Here is a 20,040-nt window from a genome sequence, read left to right as displayed (position 1 = left end):
GTGGCGAGAGGGGCCGGTGGAGGTGGTTCTCTGCTGGACTATCCCGCCCTCAGGGCGTAGCCTCAGGGTGGGGGCCGGGCCCTGTTCCGGGTTGCTGGGCTTGAACACGGGAGCGATGTCTGCGGGGGCGGCGGCGTGTGGGGTCCTGGGGGTACAGTTACTGTGTCACAAGCAGATCGCAAGGTGGTAGCGGCCGGGCCGGCTTTAAGTAAGCATCTTCTGAGCGGTGTGAGGCATCCAGAGTTGGCTGCTGGCTGCCAGCGCCTTCTCAGCACGCGTTTATCTCACACACACCCCAAAATACCACAAAACGGTATTTGTCTTCGCTGTAGGGCACGTTTGGCTGTGCTAAGATTCCTCCAGAGTGCAAGCAGATGAGAAAGTGTTACCGTTCACGTGTTGGGAGTACAAACAGCAAGGGCCGCACCAGCTTTCCAAAGTCTTTTTCGAAGGGTTGCTCTGGTCCAAAGGCAGCTTTCAGTTCCAGTGGGGAAATGTGAAACTTTGACAGTGTGCCTGCAACGGAGCATTTTTTTTTTGCTGCAGCTGAAATTTACGGCCTGTCCGAGCTTTTGTGTTCTCTGGTGGGATTCAGGTTTCTCTCTGCACAACTGATCACCTAAGTGAAGTTATGCAGACGCTGGCAGAAGTGTGCTGCTCATTCTTTAGATACACCAATAAACATAAACCTTGACCGAACGTGGGGTTTTAATCAAGGGTTGTTAGTAGGACTGACTGATGCACGTATTTTTTTTTAATCTGAGTGTATGCCAGCACGCAGATTAAGTGAGGCCTGATGTAATTTTTAATGCTGTGATGTGACAGGCACGCATTCCTGAAGAATGCAGGAAACATTGAAACAATTTGGCCTCAAAATAAAAACAAACAAAACTAAGAACCCAACACTATTTTTTTCTAAGCCTTGAGGTATTTTTGTGAAAAGTTGATATTACTTTTATTGATAATAATGTGTTTCAGTAAAGGAAAATTTATTAGCTCCTTCCAACATCTGAACTTTAGTCCTTTATGATAATATTCCCAAAGTAGCGATGTAAGTGGCATCTGCATCACTAGTTTGGTGTTTGTAGGGATGTCCTCAGCTGTTGGAGAGCAGACAGAGCCATCTTGGTAATGTATTATGTTCACCTTTGGAAGGAGCACTGTACTTGATGAATCTGTTTGATGTTTTTCCATAGCTCACTTATCTCCTATTGCTGTCTGGGTACTTATACTGCTGCAGTATTCTGCCATAGAAATGTGATTTAATCACTGAAATATTATTTGTGCCACTTCATTTCTACAAGGCCAGATAATTACTTACAGAAACTGTCAAGCAATTCGTACTGTAAAGGTGACCTTTTTCTCTTGTCCATAATAAAGGTTATGGATGTGAGAATTGCAATTACTTCTTAGATGATGTGGAGAAGCTTTATTCTGTGGAGTCTCTTCAGAAAGCGGTAGCGCTGTAGTTGAAATGATGATTTCTCTATTACGAGATTACTAATGTTTATGCTAATATCCTACTAACACAGCTTTGGAGAGCCACCTTTCCCAGCATGCAAGTGCCTAGCTGACAAAGAATACATAATTTATTGTGCCACCTGTCTGTTGGAGATTTATCAGACCACCTGAGAAGTAATTGATATTTATGATGATTCTGTGATTTTCGCAAGGTACCAAATTAGAGTTCATCCAGCGTGCAAGCTTGCCTCATTAATTTATCTAAGATTTCTCATGTAAGAAGAAGGTAAAACTTTCAGACCATTACATTTGTTTTTTGCAGCATTGTTTTCTGTATGTAATGATGAAGGCACTTTGTCATACAGTCTCTTCCATATATATTGTCAATTAGTCTCAGTTCTCCAGTGTTGCAGCCCAACTTTCGCCATTACACTGCAGATGTATTTACAATTTTTATAGAATTACAATATCATTTTTGTTAAAAGAATAAATGAAAAGGTCTTAACTCTTTTATTTTATATGTTTATGAGGTTTAATGTCATCTGTGTGTAAATTATATTTCCCTTCTCTTTCCTTTTCAGTCTTGCCCCATGGGTACCAGTTGTGGGCCTGGAAATTCATGCACAGATCAGTTCCAACTCAAAACTGTTCTCTGGTTCCCAAGTCCAGTTTTCAGCACCTCCTAACTCTTTGGTATCTTTCTTTGATGCTTCTTTACCAGGAACTCTACCAGTAAGTTATGCTTCCACTTAATTTATATCAAGATTCATGTCAGACAACTTTGAGTATGTTTCTAATATTTTGTTCTTCCCAAGATTTAACTGTAGAACTACTTTTACATATTTTTCTGTTTTCTGGTTGTTTGATAACATGAGATGCTTAGTACTGTTTCTTTTCAGTGTAATCACTCCCTAGTTATCGCCACAGATACTTCATATCCTCTGCAAAGAAAAAAGAAATGAGTGTCTCTTCAGCATATTGAATGAATCACAATATTTCTCTGAGGTGTATTTGGTTAGTGTGCCACACAGGAAATTCCTTAAATATGAGAGATACTTGAAATCTTGTGAGAGAAGAGCATCTTAGATTTCTGAGTGGCCATTTGATATTACTTTGCCATATGTTTGTTTACGTAGCTGTCATTTGCCACTTGGAATGCCTCACTATGGAGGTGCTTTGCTTCCTAAGTAGAAAGTCTTTGATTTAGGAAAACGTCAACCATTCCTATTTCCAGAGCAAAGCAATTCTTTATTCTTTTTAAAAAAGGTAGTCTGTATGAGGTGGTGTGGGCTAATACCAGAACAGGTAGCTAGCAATTAGCCATGAGATTTATTAGTAACAACATAGTAACTTTTTGAAGTCATAACTTTGTGATGGCTATGACAGTATTGCTGTAGAATTCTCTGGCAATCTAACAAGTTTAATATAAAAATAATAGTTACAAAAGTATAACATAAGCTTTCAATACAGTGAAAATAAATATTGAATAGACTTAGCTTTGCCTCAGAATCACAGAATCACAGAATCTCAGGAGTTGGAAGGGACCTTGAAAGATCATCCAGTCCAACCCCCCTGCCATTGCAAAGACTGAAATGGGGTCAAAGTATTTAATGCAAAGGTGTTTCATTAAGTATATTTATTAGAGTAGAGGTTTGAATTTCAGTTGCAGATATTTTTTGTAATCTATTGGAAGCTTTTCATCACCATAATACATTCTTAAATAATATTCTGAAATTGAGAACTTAACGGCTGGATTTCTAGGGTCTTGATATATGCCGTGTGATCCCTAAAAAGTGAAATGAGTTGATATATTCATTCTGTATTTGCAAAGGTGTTGAAACCTAAGGAAGTTTAGATGCTGATAAAATTTGAGCTTCACTCTGGTCTCAGTGGCAAGTCAGGGCTGAGTTTCAGATCTAACTATATGGAAATGTGGAAAACTTTCCAGAGAGAATGGGAATCTTATACAGTCATTTGGTTTTAGAAGAATCTAGTTATACTTAAACATGGAAAATTAGTTCTTTTCATTTGATGGCAGGACTAGGTTAAGGACTTAATAGTCACAAAATTTATAAGGGTTCAATATTTTGGTTTTAGGCTTACTTAACATTCTGTTAACGCACAGAAATCTGCATATATTGTCTAACGCTTTTTTTCAGTAAAGTAGCAAAACTGTTCCTGAATGAACAAAAATAAGTATTTATGAAAAGTTTCATTGTTATATATGTTACTATTTAATGGTGGGGGAGGATGTTGGCTTTTTCCTCTGTTAAAGTGCTTTACAAATGAGGCTTGGTATGACATTTGTGAGAAAACCCCAGTACATGTGGGCTTTGGCAGAGAACAGAACTGCACCTGAGAAGCCAAAAGCAGGATGGTTAGGTTAATTTAAAAGTAGTGGTACTGTGTTAGCTTCTACCAGCTGCTTTTACCTATACAAAGAGAAGAAAGGTTTTCCTTGCTGTAGTACTTGTGAAAATAGTCGAAAGTGAGCGTTACAGAAAACCTGTTCTTGCGTGTTAGAATGCGATACAAAATCCAGTCAGTAGTCAGAGCTTTATTTTCCTGTTGTACTTGCTGCACAGGAATGAATGTTAGAGACCAATGTTTGTTCTGGCATCAAGCAGTTGGGCTTATTTTCTTGTAATAACTGTATGTATTTGTACATGACAAGAGTCTAATTGGATTTTGGTGGATTTTGTAAGGTGGAAGGTAGTTTTTGAGCAACTCCAGGTAGTTGTAAAAGACCAAACCAAATTAAAAAAAAAATTAACAAATATTAAGATTATTGCCTAATAAGTCTCTTTAGAAGGTAAATATTTGGCCTTTCCTTTTGACTTTGTTTTGTTGAGAAATGAAAAAATAGGAGCAAAGTTTTAATACAGTAATTGTGCTGTCTGTAGCAGAGAATAACTGCTGTTATAAACTGAGAGCTATAGGGACAGTTTTCAGTGTCATACGGATTTAAATTTACTGTGCTACCATGAGATGGCTGTGATAGAAAACCATGCAAGTATTTGCTGCTCCACAATGGGACCAGAAGGAATGGTGCTAAAGGGAGCTTTTCTGCTCGCTGTATATTTCTGGGTCACTAATGAGTGTGGGCGTGAGCCTTTGCTGAGAAGGGAAACTGGAAGAATGTATTTAGCCCTCCTCCATCTTTCCTCTTTATATTTCCTTTCTGTACTGTAATACAGCTTATTTTATGCTTCAGCTGCAAGGAGGCGTTAGGAGGACCATGACAGCATTAGCATCATGGCCATTTCACTATGCTGTGCTCATAACGTGCCTCTGAGAGACAGCTACAGCCAAGAACAGCTATGCAGGTGCACTCCTGTTTGGCACGAGACAGAAAAATTGATGCTACAAAGCTTTGATTAAAAAAGGATATTTAGAAACAGTGAGACTGGATACTGCGTTCCATGCTACTGTGCAAACTTTTTGTGCCCTGTGGTGAAGAAGCCCCTCACCACTAGACCAGATAGCATTTTACTTCATTTACTGTAAGGCTCTCCTTTCTTTGGGACTACATACAACTACATGCATTGCATTTCGTGCAATGAAATGTGTAAAGACCTGATCTTTTCACCTGGTGTCACGGAATCGCACCAAAATGGCTACATGCACGCAAATAATGAACTCAAACAAGCTTTAATCTGCAACTGAAATGAAGCAGACAAAACTTCATTCACCAAAACAACATTCCACTGACATTCAACAAATACAGGTTCGATGTGCTGGTTGGGAATATTACCAGACACAGCTGAGTTAAGAATTCTTAAGTTTTAGGCCAAACGATCCAAAATGTGCACTCACTCACTCACCGAAAAGGGGGGGTTTTAATCTCAAGAAGTTACCTTAAGTGGCGTCCCAACTCAAGGGGAGAGTCTTCCACTGCAGACCCGCTGCTCCGAGGAGGACTAACTCAAATGAGTCCTCCGACAGGGCCCCATTTATACCCTGGTCGAATCTGATTTGTGGTCAATACGTGGTCGTGTCATCCCCCTGTTGGCTGAGGACCCCAACTTTCCTGCCTTTGACCCCCACTGTGCGGACCAGACAGGAGCTGTGAGGGGGGAGGCAGTCCTGGCGCCACCAGGGCCAGAAACTTTAGCACTGTCTTTGTTGGGTCTTTCTCAGGTCTTTAGTAGGGTGGGTGCATCTGCCACACCTGGTGAATGGACTTGACCATGATCTCAGCTTGGTGTCTTCAGAGGACCTTTTTATAAGGAAGTATTACGGTACACGTGGTGGCATAAAATGCATCATACCTGCAGATTGATCTGAAATTCTGCTGAGGATCCATACAGGTGGCTGCGCTCCCAGTCTGATTTATCCTCTTTGAAAATTCTGAGAATCTTTATAAAGGTTTATAAACATAAGACTGGGCTCACAGAAAGAGAATCCATGATTATCTGTTCTCACGACTGAGGTGGCTGGCTAAAGGTTAATTATAGCTCAGTCACAGAGATAAGATGGTAGATCTGGTAGCTAAAGGCTGAAACCTTTAGCTCTGTGCTTAGTCTTTGTTCCTAATCACACCAAAAGATGCACATTTTGCATTTGTCTCCTGCATGACTAAAGTGAAAGCTTGATCCTATTTCTGTGTAGGCAAGTGTACGAAGAAATAATCTAGGATTTACATAAGCAAGGTTTAAATTAATAAGATTTGAATGAATGTTAGCCCTATGGTCTTAAGTATTTTGAAATTTTTGACACCGTCTCATGCATTTGAATTTAATTCTCTTCCCAGTGTAAACAGCATTTTTTAAGATAGTTTTCAGAAAGACTTGGTAATGATCAAGCACTGTTTCTTAGGAAGAAAAGTTAAAATACCTTCTGACCTCAGAAGAAACAGTGTGATGTGTTGAACACTGCTGTAGAATATAATGGGAGATGTATGATTTTACATTTTATATAATATATATAATTTTTTATATAATTTTTTCCCATTCCACTGGACATCCTTGAGGGCTTGACAACTCACTCATTGCTGCTGTCCTGTACTGAGATTTTCACATCCCCTTCTTTAAAACCTCTTCAGTTTTCCCTCTATAAATAGTGTAGAAGGAAGCATTTTGGTCCTACTGTATCTTCTCTCACCAGTATAATGACAATCGGGCAACTTGATATGCCTTTTCATGGACAAGAACAGGGCTAAACAGCTCTTAGCCCTTGTTCCTTCAGGTATTGCACTGCTAGCAACCTAAACTCCAAACTCTGGCATCTCCAAAGCTGGGGAATGTCACTGCCACACTGCGCAGTAGCAGAGAGCATGTGTGTGACCCTCTTGTCTTCCCCACTCTGCAGTGCTGTGCAGTTGAGATGGCTGCCCAGGGATGTGCCGGGGGTAATACCCAGTTTGGGGACATAGAGGATGCTATAGTTCCCCTTCCTGTATTGACACCACATTAATCCGTGGCAGTGACAGATACCCAGGTGTCTTGGGTGATAGGTTATCAGACTTTACGATGAATTTTAGATGTTATTAACACACAGAATTTACCTGATGCATTTGCTTTCAAGAGCATCAAGAAGTTAGTGTGAGATTTTGGTGGAACTGTCTGTCAGCTATGCATTTTGGAACAGAAACAGCATTTGAGACCAGAATTTATACTTTACTAGATAACTAGATGAAACTAGATTTTTTTTTTATATCCTGTGCCTGTTAAATCCGGTGATTGCAACAGCTGCTTTACCAACTTGTGATTTCACTTCTGTTTTGACATTCCTCTGGCATGGATGTGAATTTACTCCCTTCTTGTACTACTTTGAAAAAAACCTGCTTCTTAGCTTGACCTTTGATAACTACATTTTTAATTGCACGCACCTTTCTTGGGGAACTGGGTAATCTTCTGATCTTTGCATGCATGTTGGTTTGGCTTTCATTATACAAATTTTCTGCTTTTCTTTGAAACCATATGATGCCTAAGTTGTTGTATCCATGAGCTCTCCTCTAAAAATAAATCAGTGGCAGTGCCTGAAGGAAAAGGTGAGTTCGTGCTCGTTTTAAACCATTTACTTATGACTAGGTGTGCTTTAGCTGCTTGTTACTTCTTTCAGTAAAGCTGTAATAATTGTATGTAGGGGAGAAAAGGGAATATTCTCTTAGAAACTGATGATACCCTTTCTGTTGCTGTCCTTTTTTTCCTGATTATATTTGGGTTTGCGACATGCATAGTATCATCAGTGGTTAACAGTCTTTTCTTGCTTACACAGTCCCAGCTTGCTGGACTTGCAGTCCTAGTAAGCCTCTAAGAAGAAAATCCCACGATTTACAGAAAAACTAGGAGAGTGAAACAGTCTTTCAAGCCATTGCTTCCTGAGAATGCCTTTGCAGTTCATAGACCCTTAAATTTCTGAGTGCACGATGAATTAAAGCCTGCCTACATAATTTCAAGCTATTAATCAGTTCGCTGCTGTGGTACTGGTCAGAAGTCTTTGAAAAATAAAGGAGACCTGCTCCAGGCAGCTTTCAGGGCTGGGTTATGGTGTGGGTGGTTCCTCTTTCTGTTTCTTTCCCTTTCATGGGATCATTCACAGCCCCAGGGTCACCAGTGGATCCAGTCTCCTTCACTGGGGTCTGGGGAGTGTTATTACCTCCTCAGTTACTGCAGTCGCTTAGCTCAACTTTATTTCAGACTTAACTATAAATGTCATTTTTCTGGATACGCCTCTTCTTTTGTGCTTTGAAGTATTTGGTGACATTTGTTGCTCTCCTCTCAAGCTTTGAAGGAGTCCCCTGTAAGGTTTTCTCTTGCTTTTTGCTATACCTCATTTATTTGTGAGAAGTTTTGACACTCATTCTGGGTGTTTTAATCTTTTTGTCAAGGCTAACAATTCCTGTAGGGCTTTGTCTCCTTAGCACCTCAGTAACTATTGAGCTCTCTGTTTTTGTTCTCCTTGGCTTTCCTGTTCATCCTTAACAGGTCCCTCTGGCTGATGTAAACTTGCCAGTTAGAACTGCGTTGAGTTGATAAAACATCTTGTTATCACCTACTTCAGTAGATCCTTCAATGCATCAGTGATGTTATCTATGTATTTTCTTTTATCTCCTTTTGTGTTGGTTTTTTTTATTGCTTTACCTTTTGCTTTATACAGATATTTTTCTGCTTCTTAGTGGGGAGCAGGAGTTTGCAGTATCGTGTTTCCTTTCTTTCACACAGTTCTGTCGCTGCAGTTCCTGTGCCATCTTTGACACTTTTGGAGAGCACAACCATTAGATGACAGCTAGACAGATTGGTACCCCCTCTTTCTGGATTCAGCCTGAAATTACTGCTGAAACACACATCAGGTTTTTTTGCAGTAGCTTTTCTTAGTGGACTGGGAGTTTCTTTATTTTAAGTTTGAACTGTGAGTGGATTTTTTGGGACAAATTGCTATTACTTATGTTATCAGTCACTGTATGTGCTCTGGCATCCTTAAGTGTTTGATTTGATTTTCTCTCAGTATGCAAACAGTCTGGTTCCAGGTGGCTCCCTTTGAGGAAATCCAAGGTAGTGTATAATATATGTATGTATATGAAAGCAGCGCTCTGTTAAGCAAAAGTTTCTGTAACAGTCGTGGTTCTACCAATTTCCGAGCATTTTAGCTTTGCAAAACTGACATCTTGCTTCATCATTCTTAACAACTTTTTCTTTGAAGAGTTTTTTCATTGAAAGGTGTTTAGGGAACACTGTCCAACAGTAGTGACAGAGAATTGTAGGCTGGGTCTTTGTTCTCTTCATGGTAAGCTGTCTCCTGTGTAGTATCACATAACTGTCAGGTTTATGTATTTTGTTTGGAACTTATCTTGGTGTACGTAGGCTGTAATTTGTTCCTGGAATAAAATTAATTTCTTTCTTTGTGTTCTCTCTGATTATCAGCTACCTTGCCACCTTAAATGTATTATGACAATGTGTTTGATTTTGAGAGAATTATTATTATATGTATTTTGAGAGGATTCTGCAACTGGTGTTTGTTGGCTACATGTACAGATTTTGCCATTGCAACCATTGTTTTCTATACAGAAACACTGGTTTTGCAGTTTCACTGCCAAGTTCAGCCAAATTTGCCTCAGAAAATTCGAGGTTTGTAGAGTTTTTTGTGAATATATTAGCAAGCATATGAAGAGGAAATTAGCAATTGAGTCTCTTCTTCCCATTGATCTCAGCTTTATGTGGGCTGCTGCTGTTCATGTACTCGTGACACTTTATACTCAAATTTGCTGTGTTTGATGAAATTGGGAGAAGATGAGAGAATCATGGAGGAGTGAGAGTTGAAGTCACTGCTTAGGTAAGACAAACTAGGGCAATTATTTACAGGAAATTAGTCTTCGTTGGTTCTGCTGTTCCAGAACAGTGGGCTCTCAGACACACAGATTGCAAGAAGGAGCAGAGGGCAGATAGCCAAGACTTAGAAATGATAGAAAATTACAGTCAATGAGTATCAAAGGTTAGAATATCAAGGGTTACAACTCAGAAAACCCCAGAGCTGACCCTTACCAAGCCTACAGGCACAAGACCGTCTGCAAGATTAAACAGGGCAGGGGCTGGTTTATAAACTCTGTTCTGTTGCAACTACTCTGAATTTTCTCCATTTAACAGGTTAAACAGCCTAGGTTTTGTATAAGAAGGGAGAAGTCATTAATATTTAAAATCCTTTTTTAGCCCTTTTTTGTGGAGCTCAGTGTAGGAAAAAAGGTCTCAAAAGGTCCACCTCAGAGCTCCAGTAGACTTTGGATTCGATCACGTTCTATAACTTAGGTTTTAGCTATTGCTCAGTCCCCTACCTCCAGAAGTAGTATTTTCACTGGATCTTCCTGTACTCCACTTCACCTGTATCAGATAGCACTAGCAATGGTTTAAATTTCAACTGGCGTGAGTGAGAGAGCATCCTTATGACAGGCTAAGAAAAAGCCACGTGTCAGACGCAGAAGACTCTGCTATCAGCAGGGAGAGCATGGATGTTAGAGAGGTGCTGGACTTCTCTATGGGAGCACCATGGAAACACAGTGTTTCATTATGGGTATAATCAACCATGGTATTGCCATTGCGTTGTTCTGTCTTCCCTGTGGTTTCTCCTGCATGCAACCAGTTCTGCATGGTAGAAGTTTATTTTTGCTTTAGCCACTGATGATGGGATTTGAGACACGAAGATCACTGGTTAGGGCAGTGGCACAGAATTGACTGTTTCCCTGTCACCCAGAAAATAGATTTATTCCATTGAAACCATTGAACACTTTGCCCTCACAGTGGTCTGAATGGATTTTTCCTCCTGTGTTTTTTTTTGTTAGTGACCTGTATCTCACAGGTCTAAGAATCCCAGAAGTCAATCAGTATTTAAATAGTTCTGTATCTGGTGATACCTTCCCATTTTTCTTACTCCCAGGGGTCAGCATTTCTCTCTACTGCTGCTGAACTTTTCTAGTCAGCACTAGAAAGTTACAAAATATATTAAGAAATATTAAGTGCCTCCCCCCATCTTCCTTTGCTGCTTCAGTTTCTCAGTTGCCATTTTTATTTATCTTTTTTTAAGCTGCAATCTCATTCTATTAATCTAAGATCTTAATTTAAGATGTCTGGTGCTTCCTCTCCTACTCTGTTTCCCTTTTCCTTAGGGATAAGAACATAATGCTCACATTAGGGCAGAAAATACGCTGTGAAGTAGACGCTGGACTGAAACGCAGAAGACCTTAAACTGAAGCTGGCCTTCTTTTTAAATTTCCCCTGCAATTAGACACCTTGGTTTTTGGAACGTATGGGCTCTTTGCAGACCAAACAAATGACAAGACTCTGGTTGGCTTGGCTTTTAAATTTTTACTGTATGCTTAGAGGGATGGGCGGCTAAGGGAGCTGGGTCTCTTTAGCTTGGAGAAGAGGAGACTGAGGGGTGACCTCATTCATGTTTATCAATTTGTAAAGGGCGAGTGTCAGGAGGATGGAGCCAGGCTCTTCTCAGTGACAGCCAATGACAGGACAAGGGGCAATGGGAGCAAGCTGGAGCATAGAAGGTTCAACCTGAACATGAGGAAAAACTTTACTGTAAGGGTGCCAGAGCACTGAACAGGCTGCCCAGAGAGGTTGTGGAGTCTCCTTCTCTGCAGACATTCAAACCCACCTGGACGCGTTCCTGTGTGACCTGGTCTGGTGATCCTGCTCTGTCAGGGGATTGGACTGGATGAGCTTTTGAGGTCCCTTTCAACTCCTAATGTTCTGTGATTCTGTGATTGTACACGTACTGTAATAAATGTGTCATTTGGGAAATGGCCAGCTCTTCATTTATTGTGACGTACATTCTGTACATGCGTAGTTACAAGGCAGTTACACCCTTCGGAGTTGTGTGGGAGGATGCCAAGGAAAAATGCTGCATTGAAGTGCACATCTGCAGTGTCAGACAGAACAGTCACAATTACATTTGGACTAAGTAGACATAAGAGTAGTTTATTTTAAAGTTTAGCTTACGATTGCACTTCAAAGAACTGTATATTGGAGCCAGTTGGTACTTCTAACGCAGCGAGAATAGTAAGACTGAATATATCCATTAGTGGAAGCAAATAAAAATTAGAGTGATGTGAAATGGGAGTACTGGGAAATATGATTAGATATATCTGTTAAGGTTTCTAAAGATTACTGCCTGGTCTACAGAGAGCTGGCTAAGTACATTGCACTAGTTCCTTCTTCCAGCTGTTATTTTGAATGAAAAGGAGCTAAAATTAAATATTTCTTAGATAAACAGCCCTATAATTCATCTGATTAATGCTGATTTCTTCATGATTGGAAGTAGGAATGAAGGTCTTAAGATAGCAAATTAATATGAAATATACTTTATTGAAATGTGTGACCTAGAATCAAAACCATTTAAAATTTCTGGGGAATTATTTTGATTTTGCTGTTTTTAGTACAAGGAATACTTTGTTCCGTAACTTAAGACTTCCTGGGTGCCACTGTCTTGGCAAAGGTTACTTTTTTAAAGACAAAAGGTAGCAAAAATAAACTTTTTCCAGGAGAGCGAGCGAGATGTTTCTTCATTTTTTCCTCTCTTCCCCAATTACCCTATGTCATACTCATTAGCAGAACAAGAAGCTGCATACCTATGATCTAAAACGTAGAAATAATCATTTACTAAGTATAGAAACATGTGTCCTCACCTAAAAGAGGGCGTGCTTTTTTTAAGGTATTAATATAAGGAGCAAACCTGCTGTTAAAGAAAAAGCTGTTAAAAAATTGCTTTTGGTGGGAATTTATGCCATTGAATATATTGTGCATAGTTCTGTATAGCTGTTCAGTAGTCTTGTAGTTAAACCCAAGGTCTTGACTAAGCTGACCTTGCAAATAGAAATGATAAATGTTTAAAAGGAGTCTTTCCACTTGTGAAGTAGATGTGAGGAGCAGAGGAGTATCAGCAAAAGGGAGCTCTTGGCTGGATTGTCCTTTCAGTCCGTAGCACACAGTTTCCATGGTGCTGTAGCAGGAGAGTGGAGCTACAAGGGGAATGGTGCTGGTGCTGGTGCTGCCATGCCCGTTGTTCGTGTTTTTCATGAGTTTCCAATACAAACAGTTTACATTTCCTCTTGTCATCGCTCTCTAGGATTTTCTTTAAATACCTAGGAGAGATGCTTCCATTTAAGGAGACCAGAAATATTTAAGAAAGCTTTTTAGGTTCTTGTGTTTTGTCCAGAGCTGTTGCAGGAACTACACAGCTTTCTTTCAAGGCCAGCACTTTGCTAACATACCAGACTGGCAGCTTGTCAGTTCAAGCCAGTAATTTAAATCTTTGGTGCTAGTCAAAGCTGTCAGCTTAATAACAGCTTCCTGCATCGTAAACAAGCTTGGGGGACTTATTGTAGGTCATTAGTATGGGAAGTTTCACATACTGAATTGATGTTTATCACTGAAGATTATTTGAAAAGCTAGGCTTGTTTGAAGGAACAGTATTGGTTTGCTTAAACAATTCTGCTTTATGTGCACAGCCTTGATCACTGGAATGAGTAGTAGTAGTTACTTCAGAAATGGAGCACTCTTAAACAGGTAGGTTTTGATTTTTGAGGAAGTGGAGGGTCATCTGAGGTTTCTTTAGAGTCAAACAGGGCAGAGGAAGCAGGTTGGCATGGTAGACGTCTCAGTGTGCCATAGTGGGAGAAATCGGTTTTGCAGTGCCTTTTATCACCACAGAAATCATTAAAGCAGCAGCGCAGGAAGTGGTACTGGTGGATGAGTAATGATGCATGTACAGTGAATTGGCTGGTGTGACTCAGTACCCGGGGGACACATTGGCATTACAGTCATCTGAATGCTTAGTAATACTACGTAGAAAATAATCAATACTTCGCATTTTTATGCCAGCTTTTCCCCAAAACCTCCAAAAATGGTTCATAAACAGTAGTGCAAAGGCTTCTCACTGCTGTAAGTAGTGGTGGTGTCTACCCAGTCCTTAAGGAGCCTCTGTGGCTTCTGGTGACTGGCATGGTCCTCCCTAGTTTCTGAAGCTGAACAGGATCATGCCATAACGCTTTAGTACGAGGAAATTTTGCTTCTGTATTTAGAAATATTATGATATTTTAATCATTGAACAATTTGACTAGCACTGTCACAAGCTTCCTTAAGCAGTAAGAAAAGTATCTGTGCTGTCTGGAAGCATTTAGTTGTTGAAAACAGGAGCATCTACTCTGTAATGATCTGCAGCTATGATACTAAAGTAAATTAGTATTTTGTAGATATTTAGATTACAGTCAGAACTAATTGTGTTCCTTTTGATGTGGATCAATATTTCAAAAGGAAATTGTTCCTTTTTTCTCATTTAAAGTTTACTTTATGTATCTTTTAAAATTTTTAATAAATAAAATATCCCTGAACAGATGATGTGTTCTAGTTAAGCCATATATAGCTACACTAAAGATCTGAAAGTTCCTCCATTAGATGTCTTAAACATTTAATTTCTTGTCTGTATAAGCATTTTAAAGTTTGTGTTACATGAAGAGTTTCTCGTATTTTCTCCTATTATTTTGATTTTTGAAATATTAGACGAATAAAACAAAGAGATCCCTTTTCCAGCTGAAGACATGGGGCGATGGGAAATGTGCAGCTGCTTAATCTGTTTTCAGAAATCAGGCTGGAGAATAGAAAAAGTAAATACTGTCAGAAGCATTGAAGAAAACATTATTTAAGCCTTTTATGTTCTGGTCAGTGCAGATGAAGTCATGTAGATTCTTTTACGTAATGTGCCCCTCTAATGGTCTTGCTGGAAATTGCCTTCTTGGCAGCTGTACAGTGCAGAATAAGATGGATCAAGTTTTGTTCCTGGTTCAAAATACTGAGTGTGAGCATGTCAGGGTTGTACCAAGACAAATTCACTCTTTTTTACTTTCCAGTTTTATCCATTTGATGATAGTTAAACCAACTGCTAAATTAATGAGACCACATCTGAAAAACAAAGTAACTTTTAAACATTGTTTGTTAGTACTTTTTGAAGTGGAGTTGTCTTTGTTCTCCTGATCCTGACCCTGCTGAGGAGATGGAGGGGTGCAGCACTGAGAGTGATGGGTCAATGGTGAGAAACCGCATTTAACTCCTTTATTTCTTCACGAAGGCCTTGCTGGATCTTCAGATCACTTGACATTCTGCAGGAACCTTAATCCCATGGGCTGCTGGGGTACTGGAAATGCACGTACACTTGTAGCCGTGGGATCAGTTGATGTCTCTTTGGTTCTGTTTTAGCAAAGCATTTAAGTGTGCTTTAATTTCATCTTGATTAAGAAAAGCATTGAACTCTATGTATAGATGATACTCATTAATTCGTGGTTGTTACAGGTGTTCTGAAGTGTTTTCCTGAAATGGCACTGCAGTGCCTAATGCAAATCCCCTGCGTTTCCAGTTCCCAGTATGGATTGTCAGCTGGTTACAAGTCAATTATCATTTGCTATGATTTGTCTCTTGCACCCTTGAAGATTCAAAAGTACTGGAATGTTTGCAGAAGCAGCAAGCCAGAACAGTGCACACCTCCTTATGTGGCATGACAAACTGGCTGAATGGCTTGTTTTTTCATCTTAAAGCTTTGTCAGTTTGCAGCAGCCACGACTTTTAATGATGAAGAAGAGCTACCCACACAAGGAAAGAGATCTAATGGTGGCTGAAGGCAAGCAGAATTGAATATATGCTCCATATAAGGCAGTGTGTGGGAGACACATTTGTTACATACTGAGTATCTGAGCAAAACCATGTGTCATGTTTCTTTAGGTTCTCAACAGGAGATGTGTAGAAGCAGCAGTGATGACAGGCCTGGCACTCAACTGCAGCATAAACAAGAAGTCCTTGTTTGACAGAAAACACTATTTCTATGCAGATCTGCCTGTAAGTATGCAGTATAGCTGGTCCCTTTATGGCTGTAGGAAAGGACAAGGCTGGAGCACGGATGGCAACGGGGGATGAGTGAAGAGATGCTTTTTCTGTTTTCAGTCGGTGTTCTGCTCGTCCCAACAGGATGCTGTGCTGTGCCCTGATGAATAGATGGCTGTACCCTGGTGCTCACTGATTGAATATGATTGCTCTGATTGCTGACTCCTTGCTTAGCTGCACGATTCCAGTAGCTTAATGTAATTGAATTTGGAGCTGGAGCTGCTTTGCCCCTGAAGTTCTCCATTCCTGGTGTTTAGTACTAATTGTCTGTTAGGGTAAAAGCAGTCTGATAATAGTACTTCATTTAAAGTGAATGTATAACAAACACAGGCTCCAGTGGTATAAATGTAATAGTGTCTTTTTTGTGTGTGCTTAGGGACCTAAAAATATTTAATTTCCCTTAGAAGTTTCTCAGTCAGTAGTTCCAATAAATTTAAAAACAACAACAGCAACAACAAAAACCCCACACCTGAGAAACTGAGTCTCTGCAGTGTGATTTGTTGGTAGGATTCATATTTGGTAGAAGGTATCACTGGAGGTCAAATGCATTTTGCCACACTTGATACGAGTATAGAAAAATTGAAATCATTTAAGAACCTGAATTCTGACATTGCGGCAGGATTCAGCAGCGTTTGAGCCTTTCTTTTCTATTTTTAATGAAATTAAACCTTCCTAGTTGTAAACTTTTTTTTTTTCTGACAGCTTATTTGTACTGAATATTCAGTCTAACACTAACCTGTCAAAGGGAGGGCACTAATTTTACTTCCTCTGATTTTGGCATGAAGGTCTGAAAAGAAAAAAAAAATCTGTTTCTATTTTATCTGAGAAAGATCAGACATGTTCACTTACCCTCTCTTTACGTGAGATGTCCTGGACATCCAGAGAAGCTGTGTGGGAGGTCCCTCAGGTCCCAGATTAATGTGTAGAGGTGCTGTATTCTTAACCAAAATACTTTCTCTTCCACTCTTTTGTTCAGGCATTGGAAATATTTTTAAGTTACATAAAACATATTCAAATACTATTGCTTCCCACCTTAAAAAGAAGATTATATTAAAGGTGTCCACTGGAGACCTGGATCTCAGAAGAGATTTCTGTTCTGTTTTCTTCTGGATTGGGAACTTGTGGCTTTTCTGGGAAGTTTGATGTAGTTACTGCTTTGGTTTCTGAGGATAACTTTGCTAATATTTGTAAGCCATTAAGAGGCCCTTTTGTTGGGTGCTCTGTAGTGAGCTACTGGGAATGCGAAACACAAACTTACCAGTCTGAATTGCCAATACTTTTTTTTACCTGTAAAACTACCTTAAAGCCCGTTTCCAGACCTGAAGGAGGAAAAAGTGGAATAGCAGGAAATAAACATTACTTTCAGAATTCCTTTGCACATCATAAAGAAACACCAAAAACATCGCAGACTTGTTTGCAAGCCACTTTTGGTGGCTTCTGCTGTTAAACTGAAAACAATCCCTCTTCTTCTTGTGATATCTGCTGCTATCAGTCTGCTGCATAGAAGCTACATGGAAGAATGTTGTCATGGGAAAGAAACCACATCTATGAGTTTAGAGGCATGAGGTGGAAGAAGGTGTGTGCAGCACCAAGTGGGCTGCTGTTGTCTGCAGACATGAGTTACAGGTTCCTCTGGTCAAATAAGCATGGAAATTTGGTCAAGGAGATGCTGACACATTTTTATTAGCTTGAAAAGTGTAATTCTGGCCTTCTACTGGCAGACTTATGCAGTTTAAGCACTGTCAGTAAACTGCCCAACCCACATTTCATAGTGAAACAGTCTAGTTGGGAACCCTGTAATAAGATGCAGAGTTTAGGCTAATGAGCTGTGCAGAACAGATAAAATAAATCCAGCTCTTAGGGTCGTTTGACAATGAGATTATTGTTACTCCTGAAAATGGGGCTTTGGATGGGAAATGGGATTCCAGTTATTTATTGTCACTTACTATTTCAGGCTTTAAAAAAATCATTTTAATGAGAAGTTTTAGGAGATGGGAAGAGCTGTGTGATTAGCATAGCTGCACGCAGTCAGTTACTTTATTTTTCTTGTAGTGATTATGGCTAGAAGGTCATGCACTTCATTGCACGTATAAATTGAGCTGTTCGCAGGGCCAGACCATTGTTCTCCATTCCAGTGCACTGTCACCATCTCTACATATCAGAGTAAGCTCATCCTCCCTGCAAAATATGCAAATGTTCATCCCAGTTCATTTACATTTGGCAGGTGCTTTTTTCTTTAACTCTCACTGCTGGGGGCATGAGCAGGCTAGGAAGGAGGAAGAGATGGAGACCCTATCACAACAGAGTAATTGATTCACTTCTGTATTTTTATGTCATTGCAGTTGTTGCAATACCTTGTCGCTGGCAGCCCCTTTTCTGGCTAGCAGGTTCCTCTCTGAGTGGAGTCCCAGACGTGTGCCTTATGTGGGGTTGCAGTGTCTACCTTTTAAATTGCTACATTAATGAAATTGAGTTTTCTCATTTTCTTCATTTCCTCTCTCCCTCTCCTCCCCTCTAATGAGTAAATGTCTGAACAGGCAGAGAGGGTTATTCAGCCCGACAGGAGGATGAGTGATAGTCCCAGCCTGGGGATGGAGGTACCGTGTCTGGCTCCAGACAAGATTTAACATGATCACGGAACCACAGGCATGGAAGTCTCTCTTCTAGTCCATTTCCTGCCCCAAGGCGATACCAGCAAAATTTATGTCATCCTTGACAGGTGGTTGTGCAGTTGATTATTGATTATTTCTGCATTAGTGTAGTGTCTTACGCTTGCCTATATTGAGGTGTGCTCTTACTTTTGCCAGACCTCCAGCTTCTCACAGTTATGGCGAATTCCAGCCACATCTTCTAGCTTGGTTACTTTCCAGCTAAGCAAAATAACTTCTGCATTTACATCTGCCTGTGTTCTGTCCTCTTATATAGGTCACTATGGAAGATGTTGCATTTTCAGTTTAGTTCTTAGTCTATAATATTTGCACTTGGCCGTGCTGCTGCTTTCTGAAAGGTGAATGTTTTCTTTAAATATAAAGCTAATTTTGTTGACAGGCTGGCTATCAAATCACTCAGCAAAGAGTTCCTATTGCGGTGAATGGAAGTCTGTCTTACAGCCTCTGCATAGACAACAAAATGAGCCAGATGGTGACCAAAACGGTGAGGATTAAACAAATTCAGTTGGAACAAGACAGTGGAAAGAGTCTCCATGATGACACAAGGAGCCAGACTCTCGTTGACTTGAATAGGGCTGGTAGGCTTGAATTATTTTCCTGTTTTTCTCCTCCTTCCTGCATAAGATGAGTCTTTAAAGTTAAATGGGTGACAGGGAACAGGTGAAAAATAGAAACAGCCTGATATCTCTCTCTTTAAAAGTGAAAACTCATCAAAATGACCATTACGCTTGAAGCACAGCATACTTGAACTTTTTAATGGCCAATGGTCCTTTCCCATTGCTGCTGATCGATGGTAATTGGCAATAGCCAATTAGAAATCTAAATCTGTTGACTCCTGTTTGCTCAAAACTGTCTGTGCCGGTCACGTAAAGCCACTCAGCTATTTAAGCTCTTGCCACCGTATGTGTTGTTGTTAAAAAAAAAAATTAAATATCACAGACCTAATGAATCAAGTTTGTCTATAGAAGTAGCAGCTGTTGGAATTTGTCAGTGCATGAGTCAGGCATTTCTTTTAATTACTAGCTTTGAAAAAATGTAGATTTTCTCTTTAAACTTTGAAATTGGAAATGGAATAAACTAGATTAGCACACCACATGGGCAGCAACCCAGATGGCCTGACCTAACTGGGACTCAGAGCTCCAGTGTCCATTGAAGTTAAGGGCTGTGGCTGCTCATATTCTTTGAAAGCTGGACCCTGAAGTTAAAAACTAGACTACATCTGCTTACAGTTCTGTCTGTTCCAAAACTAGTTCAAGATAAATAAATTTGAATCTGGAATTGGATTGGCTTTAAATGGGAGTTCTAGAGAAAGGCAGAAGAGGCATGTGTCCTTCTGAGCTGCGTGTCATCGAAGGGTGGGGGATTGTCTGCACTTTGTCTGATCCTTTACAAAAATAAGTAGGAAAAGTTTTTATAACAATCTGCAGCTAGGCCCATAGTGACAGTTACTAAATCATGAGGGTTTATTTTTAAATCCCAAGTGCTCTCGTGTGTTTAGCCAGTTGCACTCTAATATGCCAAGATCAAAAGCTATTGTT

The 20,040-nt window shown here is 39.9% G+C and overlaps 1 protein-coding gene across 1 annotated transcript in view; it reads left to right on the top strand.

The window, feature by feature from the left end:
* The first annotated feature begins 115 nt into the window (after window positions 1-115).
* GATB (glutamyl-tRNA(Gln) amidotransferase, subunit B) overlaps window positions 116-20,040 on the top strand; it is a 42,815-nt gene continuing 22,890 nt past the window's right edge. The window contains exons 1-4 of the mRNA XM_010179036.1: window positions 116-183; window positions 2,043-2,193; window positions 15,675-15,788; window positions 18,882-19,080. Of these exons, the coding sequence (XP_010177338.1) occupies window positions 116-183; window positions 2,043-2,193; window positions 15,675-15,788; window positions 18,882-19,080 (532 nt within the window). The remainder of the gene's footprint in view (window positions 184-2,042; window positions 2,194-15,674; window positions 15,789-18,881; window positions 19,081-20,040) is intronic.

The sequence above is a fragment of the Mesitornis unicolor genome, unplaced genomic scaffold, assembly GCF_000695765.1.
Source record: "Mesitornis unicolor isolate BGI_N332 unplaced genomic scaffold, ASM69576v1 scaffold7482, whole genome shotgun sequence".
In the NCBI taxonomy this organism is placed as follows: Eukaryota; Metazoa; Chordata; class Aves; order Mesitornithiformes; family Mesitornithidae; genus Mesitornis; species Mesitornis unicolor.
This window is presented reverse-complemented; position numbering and strand designations above follow the sequence as displayed.